At 38.5% G+C, this 17,321-nt stretch overlaps 2 protein-coding genes across 2 annotated transcripts; both read left to right on the top strand.

Moving 5' to 3' along the window:
• Nucleotides 1–1,566: 1,566 nt before the first annotated feature.
• Nucleotides 1,567–2,547, top strand: LOC108410535 (olfactory receptor 1496-like). The gene has a single exon (XM_017681658.1). It carries the CDS (start codon nt 1,567–1,569, stop codon nt 2,545–2,547), a length of 981 nt encoding a protein of 326 aa, XP_017537147.1.
• A 10,478-nt stretch (nt 2,548–13,025) lies between these two features.
• LOC108410529 (olfactory receptor 1496-like) lies at nt 13,026–14,097 on the top strand. Its single transcript, XM_017681652.2, has one exon. The coding sequence runs from the start codon at nt 13,087–13,089 to the stop codon at nt 14,095–14,097; it is 1,011 nt and encodes a 336-aa protein (XP_017537141.1). The 5' UTR covers nt 13,026–13,086.
• The last annotated feature ends 3,224 nt before the right edge of the window (nt 14,098–17,321 follow it).

Here is a 17,321-nt window from a genome sequence, read left to right as displayed (position 1 = left end):
CTTTACCCAAGGAGCTCTGGTACCATGTACACTTATGAACATCCTTGTGTTCGAACTTTGTGTTCGTTACGGACAATTGGGCTATCACACTGCTCAGCCTCCCTGGGAAAATTTGCAAAGGTGCTGGAAAGGAGACTCCAAACGATAGTCGAACCTCAGATTGAGGAGGAACAATGCGGATTCCGTCCCAGCCGTGGAACAATGGACCAGCTTTTCACCCTCTCACAGATTGTTGAGGGGGCATGGAAGTTTGCCAACCCAGTCTAGTTTACACTGCAGCTCTTACAACATCTATAAGTACAAATGTCAGAATAATCAGCACTGCTTTGACACAAACCATCTATGTTTAACCCCATCATATATACACTAAAAACAGAGGAGTTATTACAGGCTATTAAAGTACTCTACAAAAGAACCAAGGTAAACTCTGCAATGGAAAGACATGTGAAAAAGACTGCAAGGAATTGAAATAACACACTAACTGAAAAATGGGAGTTTTATTATTATGCTTTTGATTATTAAAATAGGTTCATCAGTTTATCCTGACAAAGTCTATGGACTGAATGTACTTGCCACTGTACATAAATACTCATTAGCTATTGTCTTACAGTACTCAGTGACATATGTGACCTGCTCAAATAATTAAAATCATTTTTACCTAAAACCACAGTTTGAGGTGTATACATATCTGTAAAGTGGAAATTTGTGTGGAAAAAAGTGAAAATTCTGCATGGATCTCTACTGCTACATATACAACATGTATTTATAAAATGCATTACACTTTACAGCCGCACTTATTATGCATTATAAAATGATCATAATCTATTGTAAGAAACTATATATATATTCTTATATATTCTTAAACTGTTAGACTATTTGCTCATGCAGTTGTTCACAAAGTGGTGATTTTTTGAGCATTCCTCAACTTTCCCAGTCTTTTGTTGCCCCTGTCCCAACTTTTTTGGAATGTGTTGCAGGCATCAAATTCAAAATGAGTGAATATTTGCAAAAAACAATAGTTTATCAATTTGAACATATTAAATATATTGTCTTTGTAGTGTATTTAATTGAATATAGGTTGAAAAGGATTTGCAAATCATAGTATTCTGTTTTTATTTATGTTCTACACAACATCCCAACTTCACTGGAATTGGGGTTGTAGCATAATTTCTACACACCACACACTACATACAAAATGCTATAAAATGTCTAATAATAATCAGGTTGTTTTATTCTTCTTCTCAGTTAATTACAAATGTGGTAGTAGAGATCTATACAGACACTTGTATAGTTTGTTTGTTCACAGTTCTGTAGAGGGGCAGTACTGTAGGGAAATATACCACTAGAGACCAAACATAAATAAAAGTGATCTTTACAGATATGTTAGCATTCATTCTCAGCAGCAGAAGGTAGGTAATTTTCACCACTATTATAAATGAATAATTGTTCATTTACTGTGACTATTGCTGCAGATATTTATTTATACTTATATTATAACAGTAGTAGAAGGTGTTCCAGCACAAATTTAACTAATGCCAATTTTTGCTTCTTACAGATGTCAGCCAGATGGCAGTTAATTTGACTTTCATACAGCCAATGTCATCAATAAATGCAACATTTATTCTTCCCTCCAGCTTTTACATCATTGGACTTGACAATATCCCACATGCAAAGTATTACTATGTGTTTCTGTGCTTTGTGTATGCAGTGACTGTTTTGGGAAATTTCTTTATAATGGGCACCATATATCTGGCACGCAGCTTACACACTGCCAAATATATAGCTGTCTTCAACCTGGCCTTGTCTGATCTGTGTGGAAGCTCTGCTCTCATTCCAAAGCTTCTGGACATGTTTCTGTTTGAGAATCAGTACATATCTTATGAAGCCTGTCTAGCAAACATGTTTTTTGTTTATGTCTTTATGACCCAACAGTCTCTTACTCTGCTTGCTATGGCCTATGACAGGCTAATTGCTATATGTTTTCCACTGAGGTATCATGCAATTGTCACCAAACCAGCAATGACTTTGATCATCGGTGCTATGTGGATTCTGTCAATGAGTTTCACTGCTCTGATGGTAGTGCTAGTTACCCGACTGTCCTTCTGTAAATCTACTACAGTTCACAGCTATTTCTGTGATCATGGTCCTGTCTGTAGACTAGCCTGTAATGATTACTCCATGAATTACATAATTGGCAGTGTCCGTACTGCTACACTGCTTTACCTTCCACTGATATTAATAGCCCTCTCATATGTTTGTATTGGCTTTGCATTACAGAAGATCTCACAGGGTGTTGAGAGAATCAAAGCTATAAAAACCTGCACCTCTCATGTCATATTAGTGGCCATGTTTTATCTACCAATTATTGGTATTTACACTGCAGCCCTTACAACATCTATAAATACCAATGTCAGAATAATCAATAGTGCTTTGACACAAACAATCCCATCCATGTTAAACCCCATCATATATACTCTTAAAACAGAGGAGTTGTTACAGGCTATTAAAGTACTCTACAAAAGGACCAAGGTAAACTCTGCAATGTAAAGAGCTGTGAAAAAGACGGCAAGGGATTGAAATAATAAATAATTAGGGGATTTTCAGTTTCCAGTTTAATAATAATAATATATATATATATATATATATATATATATATATATATATATATATATATATATATATAATGGTGTACAATAGTTGTATTAATATTATGCTATGAAATTCCCTCTAAATGGGTTTGGCACCACCCATGTTTCCTTAGTTGTACGCTGACCGAAGCATGAACAGAAAGTTATACTGTGGTTGCCATACTCATTACAGGTATGTTCTATTCGTGTTTTAATGGGTATTAGAATAGTATGAATGAGCACAGCAATGCTAGCTGGTCTAACTAGGTTATTTTTAGTTTCACCATGTGGTCTGGATGCCATATTTTACCTTTTTGTTGATGTTCCACTAATTGAAAAAGGGATGATGTAGCTGTAAAATATAATTCATATTGATACTGTGACAATTGACCCTGATGTAAATGTAAAATGTAGACTGGTATAAATCTAAAAAAACTGAACATAATATGAAAACACAAGCGCTTCCACCACTATACGATCGTAGCAATTTGTAAAGGTAATTATATATTGTAAAGGTAATTAAATTGTATTATTTTCATGGATTATATGTCTTGTCATTTGTTTATTTTGGAGATATATTTAGACTACTGTGTTCTTGGGCAGTAGAATGGTTGCATGCTGCCGTGTTGTACGCTGACCGAACCATGAACAGAAAGTTATACTGTGGTTGCCATACTCATTACAGGCAAATAAAACTGCATCATCCCAATCTGGTGTCCATCATTGACCAGGGTGGACGAACACCGGATAGGAAGGGTCACACACACACACACACACACACACACACACACACACACACACACACACATATATATATATATATATATATATATATATATATATATATATATATATATATATATATATATATATATATATATATATATATATATATATATGTATGTATGTATGTGTGTATATGTGTATATATATATATATATATATATATATATATATATATATTTTTTTTTTTTTTTTTTTTTTTTTTTTTTTTGAAAGTCTGTGAACTGAAAATTGTATTACACTGATATTACAATAGGTCATCATAAAAATATAATCAAGGTTTATTTATCCTCCAAATTTTAGTCTGTCAACAATAATCTCCCACTGGGAGGAGATCTATTGATTACAAATCATTTTTTCGATTTGTTAAACAGTTGCCTGAGGCCTACTATATATACATATTATTTACATTGAAAAAGAACAGTAAATAAAACAGGTAAGTACATATTTTTGTTACTTATATTCCAGCACTTCTTTCTGACTGATTTTACATGCCACTGTACATACATACTCGTTAGCTATTGCACTATAGTGCTCAATGACAAATGTGACCTGCTCAATTGTTTAACATAATTTTTGACCCAAAACCACAGTTTGAGGTTTATACTTTTCTGCAAAGAGTAAGTTTAAGCTATTGGATGATACAAATATTATATTTGTGTTCCATGAATTAGACAAAAGCATACTTTTGTGACCTTATATATTCTGCCTTCAAGGACTACATATACATTAATGATTGTCTAATTATAACAAAATTTGAAACATATGTATAACAGACAAACTAATGGTGTATTTTGAATTAATTTTCTTTTATATTACTCAATAACTGAAAGTTGGGAACAAGTTACCAAAATGGTGCTTGGGTCATTATGGCTTCCTACCAATAAATTGTCTTAAACAATGTACATCTGCAATGGACTTCTCATGGCTCACCACAGTAACATCCGTCTTTGAAGACTAAGGTTGTAGATTCGATTTCTGGTAATGGATGGTGGACGAAACTGTATAGATTGCAGCGGACATATCACGTAGCAATTAAAAGAAATGTACATTCTTGTTTTTTTCCCACCACCCACTGCCTAATGCTACAAAAAAAAAAATTTGTTTATGCTGCTACTTTGTCCACAATGGTGTTTGGTTCCTTGTTGCTCACTTCCAATAAATTGTCTCAAAAATGCAGCACTGCCTAGGACTCACCATTGAAGGTCAAGGGTTTGATTCCCTGTCATGGGTTGTGGCTGAAACTGTATAAACATTAGCATACATAATCACTTAGCAAAGTTAATCATAAGAAATGGAGGTATTTTTAAAAAACCCAATCACCTGCTGTGATTGCCACCAGATAAGTCACCATTGATGTCATTGTACTTTGTGACCCTGCTTTCTAATGTGTTGCTTAGAATTGTTTAAATTACTTTGAAAAGTGGTATATTATTATTATTATTATTATCTACTAAGAAAGCATAAAAAAAAAATTCAGCAAATTGAAGGAGTCCTACATCAATTGAAAAATCAGGGCACTCATTGCCCTAGGGACACTCCTATTAATTCCCCAGGAGAGTGGGTCTGGCTATCGAAATCATTAAGCAGGTTAATGAGGTTACATATGAGCTTGAATTATCATGTCAGCATTTCGTTTGTAATTATTTCCATGTCTGCCTTCTGAAGCTAGCAGATTCTGGTTGGGTTGGGTGATAAAACGATAAATATCGTGATATAACATTCCTCAATAGAACTATAAGAATTGTTCAATAAACTTTCAATAGAATAGAGTGTTCTCACACTTCCATGTTCTAGCAACAGCCATGGTGGCATTTTTTACTGCAAGGCAAGCAACACGCACGTTGTTATTCATTGTTTCATGTTGGTTGGTCCCAATCAAAAAAGAAGTAGGGGCTAGCAGATAAGAGGCCACCTACTGAGAGACAGGCTTCCTTCATTCAGATTGAGGGAAATTCTGTTTTGATTGGGGTAAGTGTGTGGAGCTTTGCAACTCCTAGACTGTGAGGGCCTGCCAAGTTGATCAGAGCTTGTGGGAGAGTGATTGCTGGGTATAAGCCATGGGGCTAAAGGAAGTCCTTTTAATTGTAACCCTGCCTTGTAAATATTTTTTTCTTTTTGCTACACTATTTGTTGGTTTGCTCTCGAGTTAAATAAAATAAATGCACTGGTGGAGCAAGAGGCATAGTTATGGTTACAAGACGCACAAGACTCAAATGAATGCGCAGATCTCCCCTTATGAAGATTGGTCTCTGATACTACCACTTCAAAAAAACTATATATTTTTAATTCAGAGATGTCTGATATATGCACTTCAAAGCAAAAAATGCCATTTGTAAAAATTGAGTAAGGATTTTTTTTCCCATTTGTATATAATTACTTGTGTCACTCTTGAACTGTTTGTGTGGTTAGTTTGTTAGTTTAATTTTGCACTGTAAAGAACAAAAGTACATTTGCTTTTATGTGGCAAGTCATCATTTGTTGTCATTAAAGGACATCTCTGTGACATTTTGTGGAGGAGGTAGAATAAGAAGACGATTTTTAAGGCAAATGGAGCTTATCTTAATGTTAGTTCTCCAGTGACCCCTGCTGCCACATCAGCACCAACAGCAGATGTGATGACACTAATAACAGACTTTATGCTTGCCCAGCAACAGAGGGAGGAGGGCTTTGTGAGTCCACACACCAGACTACTGGGCCAGCAAGCACCAGAGTTAGCGTCAAGGGACATACACAAGAGCTGAAGGTCCTAATACAACCTCAATTCCAATGAAGTTGGGACGTTGTGTAAAACATAAATAAAAACAGAATACGATGATTTGCAAATCCTTTTCAACCTATATTCAATTGAATACACTACAAAGACAAGATATTTAATGTTCAAATGGATAAACTTTATTGTATTTTGCAAATATTCAATCATTTTGAATTTGATGCCTGCAACACGTTCCAAAGAAGTTGGGACAGGGGCAACAAAAGACTGGGGAAGTTGAGGAATGCCCAAAAAACACCTGTTTGGAACATTCCACAGGTGAACAGGTTAATTGGAAACAGGTGAGTGTCATGATTGGGTATAAAGGGTGCATCCCTGAAAGGCTCAGTCGTTCACCAAGGATGGGGTGAGGTTCACCACTTTGTGAACAACTGCATGAGCAAATAGTCCAACAGTTTAAGCAACAACGTTTCTCAACGTGCAATTGCAAGGAATTTAGGGATTTCATCATCTACAGTCCGTAATATCATCAAAAGATTCAGAGAATCTGGAGAAATCTCTGCAAGTAAGCGACAATGAATGCCCATGACCTTCGATCCCTCAGGCATTAAAAACCGACATCATTCTGTAATGGATATTACCACATGGGCTCAGAATCACTTCAGAAAACCATTGTCAGTGAACACAGTTCGTTGCTCCATCTACAAGTGCAAGTTAAAACTCTGCCATGCAAAGCGAAAGCCATATATCAACAACACCCAGAAACACCGCCGGCTTCTCTAGACCCAAGCTCACCTGGGATGGACTGATGCAAAGTGGAAAAGTGTCCTGTGGTCTGACTAGTCCACATTTCAAATTTTTTTGGAAATCATGGACATTGTGTCCTCCAGGCCGAAGAGGAAAAGGACTCTCTGGATTGTTATCAGCGCAAAGTTCAAAAGCCAGCATCTCTGATGGTATGGGGGTATATTAGTGCCCATGGCATGGATAACTGAAAGGTACACACAGGTTTTGGAGCAACATATGCCATTCAAGCAACGTCTTTTTCAGGGACGTCCCTCCTTATTTCAGCAAGACAATGACAAGCCACATTCTGCACCTGTTACAACAGCATGGCTGCATAGTAAAAGAGTGCAGGTACTAGAGTGGCCTGCCTGCAGTCCAGACCTGTCTCCCATTGAAAATGTGTGGCACATTATGAAGCACAAAATACGACAATGGAGACCCCGGACTGTTGAGTAACTGAAGTTGTACATCAAGCAAGAATGCGAAAGAATCCCACCTACAAAGCTTCAACAATTAGTGTCCTCAGTTCCCAAACGCTGATTGAGTGTTGTTAAAAGGAAAGGTGATGTAACACAGTGGTAAACATGCCTCTGTCCCAACGTCTTTGGAACATGTTGTAGGCATCAAATTCAAAATGAGTGAATATTTGCAAAAAACATTTATCCGTTTGAACATTAAATATCTTGTCTTCATAGTGTATTCAATTGAATATAGGTTGAAAAGAATTTGCAAATCATTGTATTCTGTTTTTATTTATGTTTTACACAATGTCCCAACTTCATTGGAATTGGGGCTGTATGACTGATGGCTTGAGCATTTCAAGCAAGTGCTCAAGAACACGCGGCACACATTTGTCAGTGACAAAAAGAAAGACTGGGATAAATTATTACTTTTCTTGCTCTTTGTATACTAGGAGGGCCCCAAAGCTTTCACTGGCTTATCATCCTGTGATGGATGGGTGGCCTATCCAAGGGACCCTTGATCTACAATAAATGAGGGGGGGTTGTGATGGGTGGGGGTTGTCCAGTATATCCCAGAGATGTGAGATCAATGGAAAACATATGGGGAGAAGAGCAGTAGAACAAAGAGCACAATGTTCTGAAATGGCCAGGAGCAGGTGAGTCACCTGGAGAAGAACCTAAGATCTGCATCAGATCTTTGACAGGTTTCCACTCATTTTCAAACAGAAGCCTAGAAACGCCATACCCCTATCCACTAAATACTGTACCAGGTTCCTGTAACTCTGTAAAAAATTAAACTAGAATGTGGTTAAACGTCATTTTTTGGCATTGAAAGGTGTGTCTGTGGCAGTGTGTTTGTATTTATGTGTTTACAATATGTGTTTACTAACTTTTTTATTTGTACCACTTATGGTGTGTGCCTTAATATGATGAGTGAGAACTTTTGTCTTTTCTGGAGTTTATCTCTTTCATAAAAACTTTCATCTTGACTGTTGTTAATGTGAATGCAGGATGCACAGAGTAAAAACAGAAATGCACCACATCACAAAATCTACCTTGGTCCTGAATAATAGGACTAATAAATTGGTCTGTAATAACAGATCTGCATAGCCCATGTGGCGCTAAAGGGGCTGATGTAGTTACAGGGCCAGAGTGGGCCAGGGTGCTCCCTTTCTGTAATTTTTGAGGATCTGCAACAAAGAGTCTGATTGTGATTAGATGCACATAAATAACCACAGTCATACCCCAATTTAATAGGCTATGTGCTGTACTGACAATAAACCAGCCATTAGGGGTGTACTTTGTGTACTTCTGGTGCCGGTCCCAAGCCCGGATAAATAGTGAGGGTTGCGTCAGGAAGGGCATCCGGCGTAAAACTTGTGCCAAAACTATCATGCGGATCACAAATATGATTGCCATACTGGATCGGTCGAGGTCCGGGTTAACAACGACCACCTCCGGTGCTGTTGACCAGCAGGGTGCCAGTGGAAATTGGACTACTGTAGGTCGAAGACCATCAAAGAGGAGAGGAGGAAGGCGGGTTAGAAGGCAGTGAGAGAGAAGGAAAGGCAGGAGTGTGGAGGTTAGAGTAGGGACTCTGAACATAGGGACAATGACTGGTAAAGGCAGAGAGCTTGCAGACATGGAGAGAAGGAAGGTAGATATTCTGTGTGTCCAGGAGACCAGATGGAAAGGAAGCAAGGCCAGGAACATTGGAGGTGGATTCAAACTGTTCAATCATGGTGTAGAGAGGAATGGAGTAGGGATAATCCTAAAGGAACAGCTTGTGAAAAGTGTTCTGGATGTAAAGAGAGTGTCAGACAGGATCATGAGCCTGAAGTTGGAGGTTGATGGTGTGATTTTGAATGTGGTCAGTTCATATGCACCACAGGTTGGTTGTCAGTTAGAGGAGAAAGAGGAATTTTGGAGTAAGATGGATGAAGTGGTAGATGATGTCCATAGAGAGGAGAGATTGGTGATTGGTGCAGACTTCAATGGACATGTTGGTGAAGGGAACAGAGGGGATGAAGAGGTGCTGGCTATGTATGGTGTGAAAGACAGAAATGCGGAAGGTCAGATGGTTGTAGATTTTGCAAAGAGAATGGAAATGGCTGTGGTGAACACGTATTTTCAGAAGAGGGAAGAACACAGGGTGACATACAAGAGTGGAGGGAGGTGCACACAGGTGGATTATATCCTTAGCAGGAGATGCCACCTAAAAGACATTGGAGATTGTAAAGTGGTGCCAGGGGAAAGTGTAGCAAGACAGCATAGGGTGGTTGTCTGTAGAATGAGATTACAAACAAAGAAGAGGAAGAGAGTGAAGACAGAGCCAAAGATTAGATGGTGGAAGCTGAAGGAGGAGGATGGTTGCAGGCACTTCAGGGAAAAATTGCAACAGGCCCTTGGGGGCAGTGAGGAACTACCTGAGGACTGGGAAACTACAGCTAAGGTGGTGAGAGAAACTGGCAAGAATGTGTTGGGTGTTTTGTCTGGTCAGAGGAAAGAAGACAGGGAAAGTTGGTGATGGAATGAGGAAGTCCAGGAGAGTATTCAAAAGAAGAAGGCAGCTAAGAAAAAGTGGGATAATTAGAGAGATGAAGGAAGTAGGCAGGAGTACTGTGAGGCTAGTTGCATAGCAAAAAGAATGGTGGCAAAGGCTCGGGCCTATGATGAGCTGTATGAGAGGCTGGACAGTAAAGAAGGAGTAAAGGACTTGTATCGTTTGTTTAAACAGAGAGATAGCGCTAGAAAGGATGTACAGCAGGTTAGGCTGATAAAGGATAGATAGGGAAATGTACTAGTGAGTGAACAGAGAGTGATGAGTAGATGGAAGGAGTACTTTGAAGAACTAATGAATGAGGAAAACGAGAGAGAGAGGAAGACAACGGGGGGAGAGATAGTGGATCGGGAAGTGCAGAGAATTAGTAAAGTGGAATTGAGGGCAGCTTAAAAAGGATGAAGAATGGAAAGGCAGTTGGTCCAGATGACATACCTGTGGAGGTATGGAGATGTTTAGGAGAGAAGGCAGTGGACTTTTTAACCAGGTTGTTTAACAAAATCCTGGAGAGTGAGAGGATACCTGATGAGTGGAGAAGCAGTGTATTGGTCCCCATTTTTAAGAACAAGGGTGATGTGCAGAGCTGCAGTAACTACAGAGGTATAAAGTTGATGAGCCACACCATGAAGGTATGGGAAAGAGTTGTTGAAGCAAGGCTAAGGCGAGAGGTTCAGATCAGTGAGCAGCAGTTTGGTTTCATGCCCAGAAAGAGTACCACAGATGCAACTTTTGCGTTGAGAGTGTTGGTAGAGAAGTACAGAGAAGGCCAGAAGGAGCTACATTGTGTCTTTGTGGATCTAGAGAAGGCATATGATAGGGTGCCAAGAGAGGAACTGTGGTACTGTATGAGGAAGTCAGGTGTAGCTGAAAAGTATGTTAGGGTGGTGCAGGACATGTATGAGGAAAGTGAGACAGTGGTGAGGTGTGCATTTGGAGAGACAAATTGTTTCAAGGTGAATGTAGGGTTACATCAGGGTTCAGCTTTGAGCCCCTTCTTGTTTGCAATGGTGATGGACAAGTTGACAGATGAGGTCAGGCAGGAGGCTCCATGGACCATGATGTTTGCAAATGACATTGTAATCTGTGGTGAGAGTAGAGAGCAGGTGGAAGAGAATCTGGAGAGGTGGAGGTTTGCACTGGAGAGGAATGAAGGTCAGTAGAGATAAGATGGAATACATGTGTGTGAATGAGAGGGAGGCAGGTGGAAAGGTCAAGATGCAAGGAGTAGAGGTCGTAAAGGTGGATGACTTAAAATGTCTTGGGTCAACCATCCAGAGCAATGGACAGTGCAAAAAAGAGGTGAGGAAGAGGGTGCAGGCAGGATGGAGTGGGTGGAGACGGATGTCAGGGCTGATGTGTGACAGAAAGATAGCAGCAAGAGTGAAAGGGAAGGTTTTCAAGACAGTAGTGCGTCCTGCTATGATGTATGGTTTGGAGACTGTGGCTCTGTCTAAAAGACAGGAGGCTGAGCTGGAGGTGGCGGAGATGAAGATGCTGAGATTTTCGTTGGGAGTGACAAGGAAGGACAAGATTAGAAATGAGCAGATCAGAGGAACAGTGAAGGTGGAGCAGTTTGGAGATAAAGCCAGAGAGGCCAGGTTGAGATGGTGTGGACATGTGTTGAGGAGGAATAGTGGATATATTGGGCGAAGAATGTTGGAGATGGAGCTGCCAGGTAGAAGGAGAAGAGGTAGACCTCAGAGAAGGTTTATGGATGTAGTGAAGGTGGACATGGAGATGGTTGGTGTGAAAGTAGAGGAGGCAATGGATAGGGCAAGATGGAGGCAGATGATCCGCTGTGGTGACCCCTAAAGGAAAAGGAAGTCGAAAAATGAAGGTCCTCAGCTCTTTCCCATTGAAAATTAAGAGACTCGTATTAGTTACACAATGGGGAAATTTCACCTCTGCATTTGACCCATCCGTGCAGTGAAATACCACACACTCACACTATGGGCCAGCAAGCACACTCACCCAGAGTGGTGGGCAGCCCTATCCATAGCAGTTGGGGGTTAGGTGCCTTGCTCAAGGGCACCTCAATCACGTACTATTGGCTCTGGGGATTGAACCAACAACCTTCTGGTCACAGGGTTGGTTCCCTAACGTCCAGCCCACAACTGCCGCACAATAGCAGGATGACTGGCTATTTAGCTGTCTATTGGCTTAAGTAGAATGTTGTGCTTTGTTTTGCTAATGTTGCCCATAGCAATTTCCAGTCCTTCAGTATATTCTGATAGAAAACATTAGCAGAACACTGACATTTTTACTGTCACTGTTCTACCAAGCTAGCCAATGAAGTGCATGTCCTGCACATTTTAGTATTTTCATGCTATAACACACCCATACAGCACTGGAATGGCTTGTTAATTAGCTGATGAGTTGAGGGTTGTTTTGAGAGTAGTGATAACACTGAAATTTGTACAGTAGGAGGGTACTCCAGGAGCAGCATTGCTAACAACTGTAATAAATTACAAGTAAAAAAATTATCTTAGATTAGCAATGACAAGCGACTTCATGAGCTGTTGTCTAATGTAAATGTTTTAGTCATAGGATACAGAATATGTTTAGGACACTATTGGCATATAGACAGATAGGTAGGTATCTAAAGTAAATTAGCTATCTAATGTCAGCTCAAACATTCACAGGGAACTTCACCCAAGAGCTTTCAGAGCTGATTTCAGTAATGCCTGTTAGTTTGGCAGAGGACTTTGATTGGACAGCAATTACATTTCAGAGTAGCATAATTTCTACACACCACACACAATACCTACAAAAAAAATTCCTAATAAAGGACAGGCTCTTTCCTCTTCTCAGTTCATTACAAATGTGGTAGTAGAGATCTATTCAGACGCTTGTGTAGTTTGATTGTTCAGAGTTCTGCAGAGGGGCAGTGCTGTAGGAAAAGATATCACTAGAGACCAAACATAAATAAAAGTGATCTTCAAAGACATGTTGGCATTCATTCTCAACAGCAGCAGGTAGGGTATCAATAGTTCAAATGAAACACTAGCAATGAAAGATCTTTTCATAAATATTATGAAGGTTTATTTGTTGATTTATCATGTTGTATTGTCACAACAAATTAATATAAGGTGTTCCAGCACAAATTTAATTAATGCAAACCTTTGCTTTGAACAGACATCTTACAGGTGTTTCCAGATGGCTGCTAACTTGACTTTCATGCAGTCAGTATCATCAACAAATAGAACATTTATTCTTCCCTCCAGCTTTTACATCATGGGACTTTACAATGTCCCACATGCACAGTATTACTATGTGTTTCTGTGTTTTGTGTATGCAGTGACTGTTTTAGGGAATTTCTTTATAATGGGCACCATATATCTGGCACACAGCTTACACACTGCTAAATATATAGCTGTCTTCAATCTGGCCTTGTGTGATCTGTGTGGAAGCTCTGCTCTCATTCCAAAGCTTCTGGACATGTTTCTGTTTGAGAATCAGTACATATCTTATGAAGCCTGTCTAGCAAACATGTTTTTTGTTTATGTCTTTATGACCATGCAATCTCTTAATCTGCTTGCTATGGCCTACGACAGGGTAATTGCTATATGTTGTCCACTAAGGTATTATGCAATTGTCACCAAGCCAGCAATGACTTTAATCATCTGTGTTATGTGGATTCTTTCTATAAGTGTCAATGCTGTACTTATCGGTCTAATAACCAGACTGTCCTTCTGTAGATCTACTACAGTTAACAGCTATTTCTGTGATCATGCCCCTGTTTATAAACTTGCCTGTAATGATAACTCTATGAATTCCATAATGGGCTATGTCTGTATGGCTGCACTGCTTTATATTCCATTGATACTCATAGCTCTCTCATATGTTTGTATTGGTTTTGCATTACAGAAGATCTCACAGGGTGTTGAGCGAATCAAAGCTATAAAAACCTGCACTTCCCATGTCATATTAGTGGCCATGTTTTATCTACCAATTATTGGTATTTACACGGCAGGTCTTACAACATCTATAAATACAAATGTCAGAATAATCAATACTGCTCTGACGCAAGCAATTCCACCCATGTTAAACCCCATCATATATACTCTCAAAACAGAAGAGGTATTGCAGTCTATTAAAGCAATCTACAAACAAACTAAGGTGAATTCTTCAATGGAGAAAGCTGTGAAAAAGACTGTTAGAAATTGATGTGAAATTGGCCCTGTGAGAGAAATAATCATGGAATTTTATGTGTTTAATACTGTTTCTGTTATTAAAATAGATCACGCAGGCTAGTCTATCAAAGTCAATAAATTCTGGCAAGATTAATGTTTTTTTCTTCATTTTTTGTATTTTGGCACACCTTAGTTTTAATAATTATTTTTATACATAATTTTCTGCGTGTGATAAAACTGTGTTCTACAATGATGTCAATCCTCAAACATGATGTTATAAGTCAGTAATGTAAAACAGCAACTTATATAATCAGAAAAAAAGATAATTAAGGTTAGTCCACACTACATTCCTGTCAGTATCAAACACTGAACAGGACATGTTCGTTTTTTAATTTGTTAATCCATTTACATATCTTGTTGTTTATTTTTTGAGCGCTTCTCTTGTTTTTGGACTAATACTAATGGCTATAACTGTCATACGTATTCATTAGCTATTTGTTTGATTAGCTAAGAGCCAATATGTGACCTACTTCATCAAATATTTTTTTTTACTGAAAACTACAATTTAGGGTCTATGCATTCTGTAAACAAGAAATAACAGCTTACAGGAGTTACCAACATTATCTTTATGTTCTGTGTATTAGATTATATATAAAAATATACTTGGCAATATCAGGGGCATGACTAGACTTCATCTACATTAAACACAGTTCATGGCCCATTTCACATGGTGTCCCATATCTAGAGGAGACACAGAGAGGAGACAATTTCTACTTAATTTCTACTAAATTGTAGATTGAAGAGTGCCTTTCCAGTCAGAAAATGTCTCATGTCTTTATCCTATAGACTAATTTTGCAAATTTAATACATTTAACTAAAATTTGTTTTCTTTATTTTTTTTAGTCATATTTAAAACAGACAGGTAAATATAACCATAGTAACTGATTTGAACTTTAGTATCATTTTGCTTTGAGTGGGCCTATGCACTAATATTGTTTACTTTATTGCAATAAATGATTAAACATTTCATCTCATCACTGGTAAAACAAACAAAGCAGTTCCAAAATTTAACCAAGTGTTTCACTAGTAATTATTTTGGCAGTAAAATTTTCACTCATTTTGGACAGAACTCAAAAACACAGGGAGGTAAATGTCTAGCAAACACAACTTTGAACAGCTGTTCACACAAAACACATCTTTCAGTAAAATACAAATGTTTACATAATTGCAGTAAATACGTGTTTACTTAGACACAATTTACAAGGTCACACACTGATTTTCAGATTTTGGAACACCTTTACTTAAGTACAATGAGATCTCACTACTCACAATATGGCTATGAGGGGCAGGGATGCAGTCTCACTTCCTGCTCGAAAGTGCAGGGGTGTGGCTAAAATTAATCTCCCTGTTATGTTGTGGAGCGATGAGGAGGCAGACACATGTGCGAAGACAAGGTTTATTATGGGCAAATCCATACTCAGGGTCAAGACGGTCCAGGGTCAGGTAGCCAACATGGAGAGATTGCGGTACAGACATGATAAATAACACAGAATAAACAACCAATCCAAGACAAAGACCAAACACTTCAAACAATACTAACAGCTCAAACAAAGACCAGCAAGGGACTAGGGAAAACACAGGGCTCAAATACAACAGGGATAATGACGGTTAACATGACACAGGTGGAAAACAGGTGGTTACAATCAGGGGTTGAGTCAAGAAACAAGGGGCCAGGGCAGGGAAGAATCAGAACAAAAAAGCACATGGAAGACTGAAACTAAAACAAAAGCACATAGATGACTGGCAGGGGCAGACACTCCATCTGGCATTTGTGACACTCCCCCTCTGGTATAAAACTCTTTATTTCTGTAGTAATATGAAAAGATGGGAATTTTTTTTATTGAAAATGTAAACTCATAATAAATCTAAATCATTCCACTTTGAAAAAAATAATAAGAGCTTTTAAAAACAAAATTAATTCTCTAAAATCACATTGCACGAGAAGCCAATCAGGAAGTGACATGACACAGTTCCTGCCAGTTAAAAATAGCAGTGTGATTGGCAAGCTAGATTGCTAGCTATCTGTTGGCTTGTGTAGAATTTTAGCTTGTATATCAGCAAAATCTTATTGTTAACATTAGAAACACATTAGCATGCACTGTCACTATGTTACCAAGCTAGCTAATGTCAATCCTTCACAGAAAAAGCATCACAAGATTACTGCTACTAATGCAGTTTGGTCAATAAATAAACAAACTTATTGTAATTGATACACTGATAATGTGATGATAAACTCAACCTGCAGACCTTCAGCTTTAACTTTAGAGTATTTACATCCACATTGTTTGAACAGTGTAGGAATTACATCCCTTTACATAGCCCACCCATTATTACAGGCTGAAAAGTAATTTGCTGCTCTGCTCTAATGTGTAACCAAAAATGGTGGATCACAGTGTGATGGATGTGTCTACCACCCTCAAATATTCTGTGTTGGAGGAGTACTGGGCTGGGTATTTCTTGCTGCCTGTTTAAATGCCTGTTCAATATAAAAGAACATTTGCCCGACTACACAATGATTTTTGTGTCTTCTTCTACAGTATGATCATGTTAATTTGTTCAATTACTTTTGAGCCCCTAAAAAGGGGGGTGGTAAATTTCTATACTGTTTATCCAATCTGGATGTAACTCCAGTATGCTGTGGTAGAAACAACAAGAACTTTGTCACTGTCTAAAAATGTGACTATAGAGAGCCAGCCTAGTTTAGATGTTCTTGACCATCATGCTGTTGCACAGTTAATGCAGAGCAACACACAGGTTCCCAACCCTAGTCCAGATGAAGCCCATGACCTTCACATTGTTGCATTTTTATACCGTTAAAAACAACTTAAACTGAGGAATGGCTTGTTAATTAGTTAAATCAGGTGTTTTGGGGGCAGTGATAAATCTGCAAACCAGGAGGGTACTCCATGGCCTGTATTGGTGACCACTGCACTGATAAAAAAACAAAACAGAAATTCACAAGCAACTTCATGAGCAGACATCTTAATTGTGGCATGTTTCAATTAAATAGATTATGTTATGCTTACAACACAACTGAAGTCAACACAGATAGAATGATCTAATGTGACCCCAAACATTCACAAGTAACTTTACCCTGGAGCTTTCAAAACAACAACAATCTCTTTAAGATTGGCAGGGCACTCTTGACTGGACAGTGATTTCCTTTCAGTGCTGCACAATTCTTGCCCACTTTTACTG

This window comes from Pygocentrus nattereri, chromosome 18 (genome assembly GCF_015220715.1).
Source record: "Pygocentrus nattereri isolate fPygNat1 chromosome 18, fPygNat1.pri, whole genome shotgun sequence".
NCBI classification, from domain to species: Eukaryota; Metazoa; Chordata; class Actinopteri; order Characiformes; family Serrasalmidae; genus Pygocentrus; species Pygocentrus nattereri.
The sequence above is the reverse complement of the archived record's forward strand: the minus strand, read 5'-3'. Positions and strand labels throughout refer to the sequence as shown.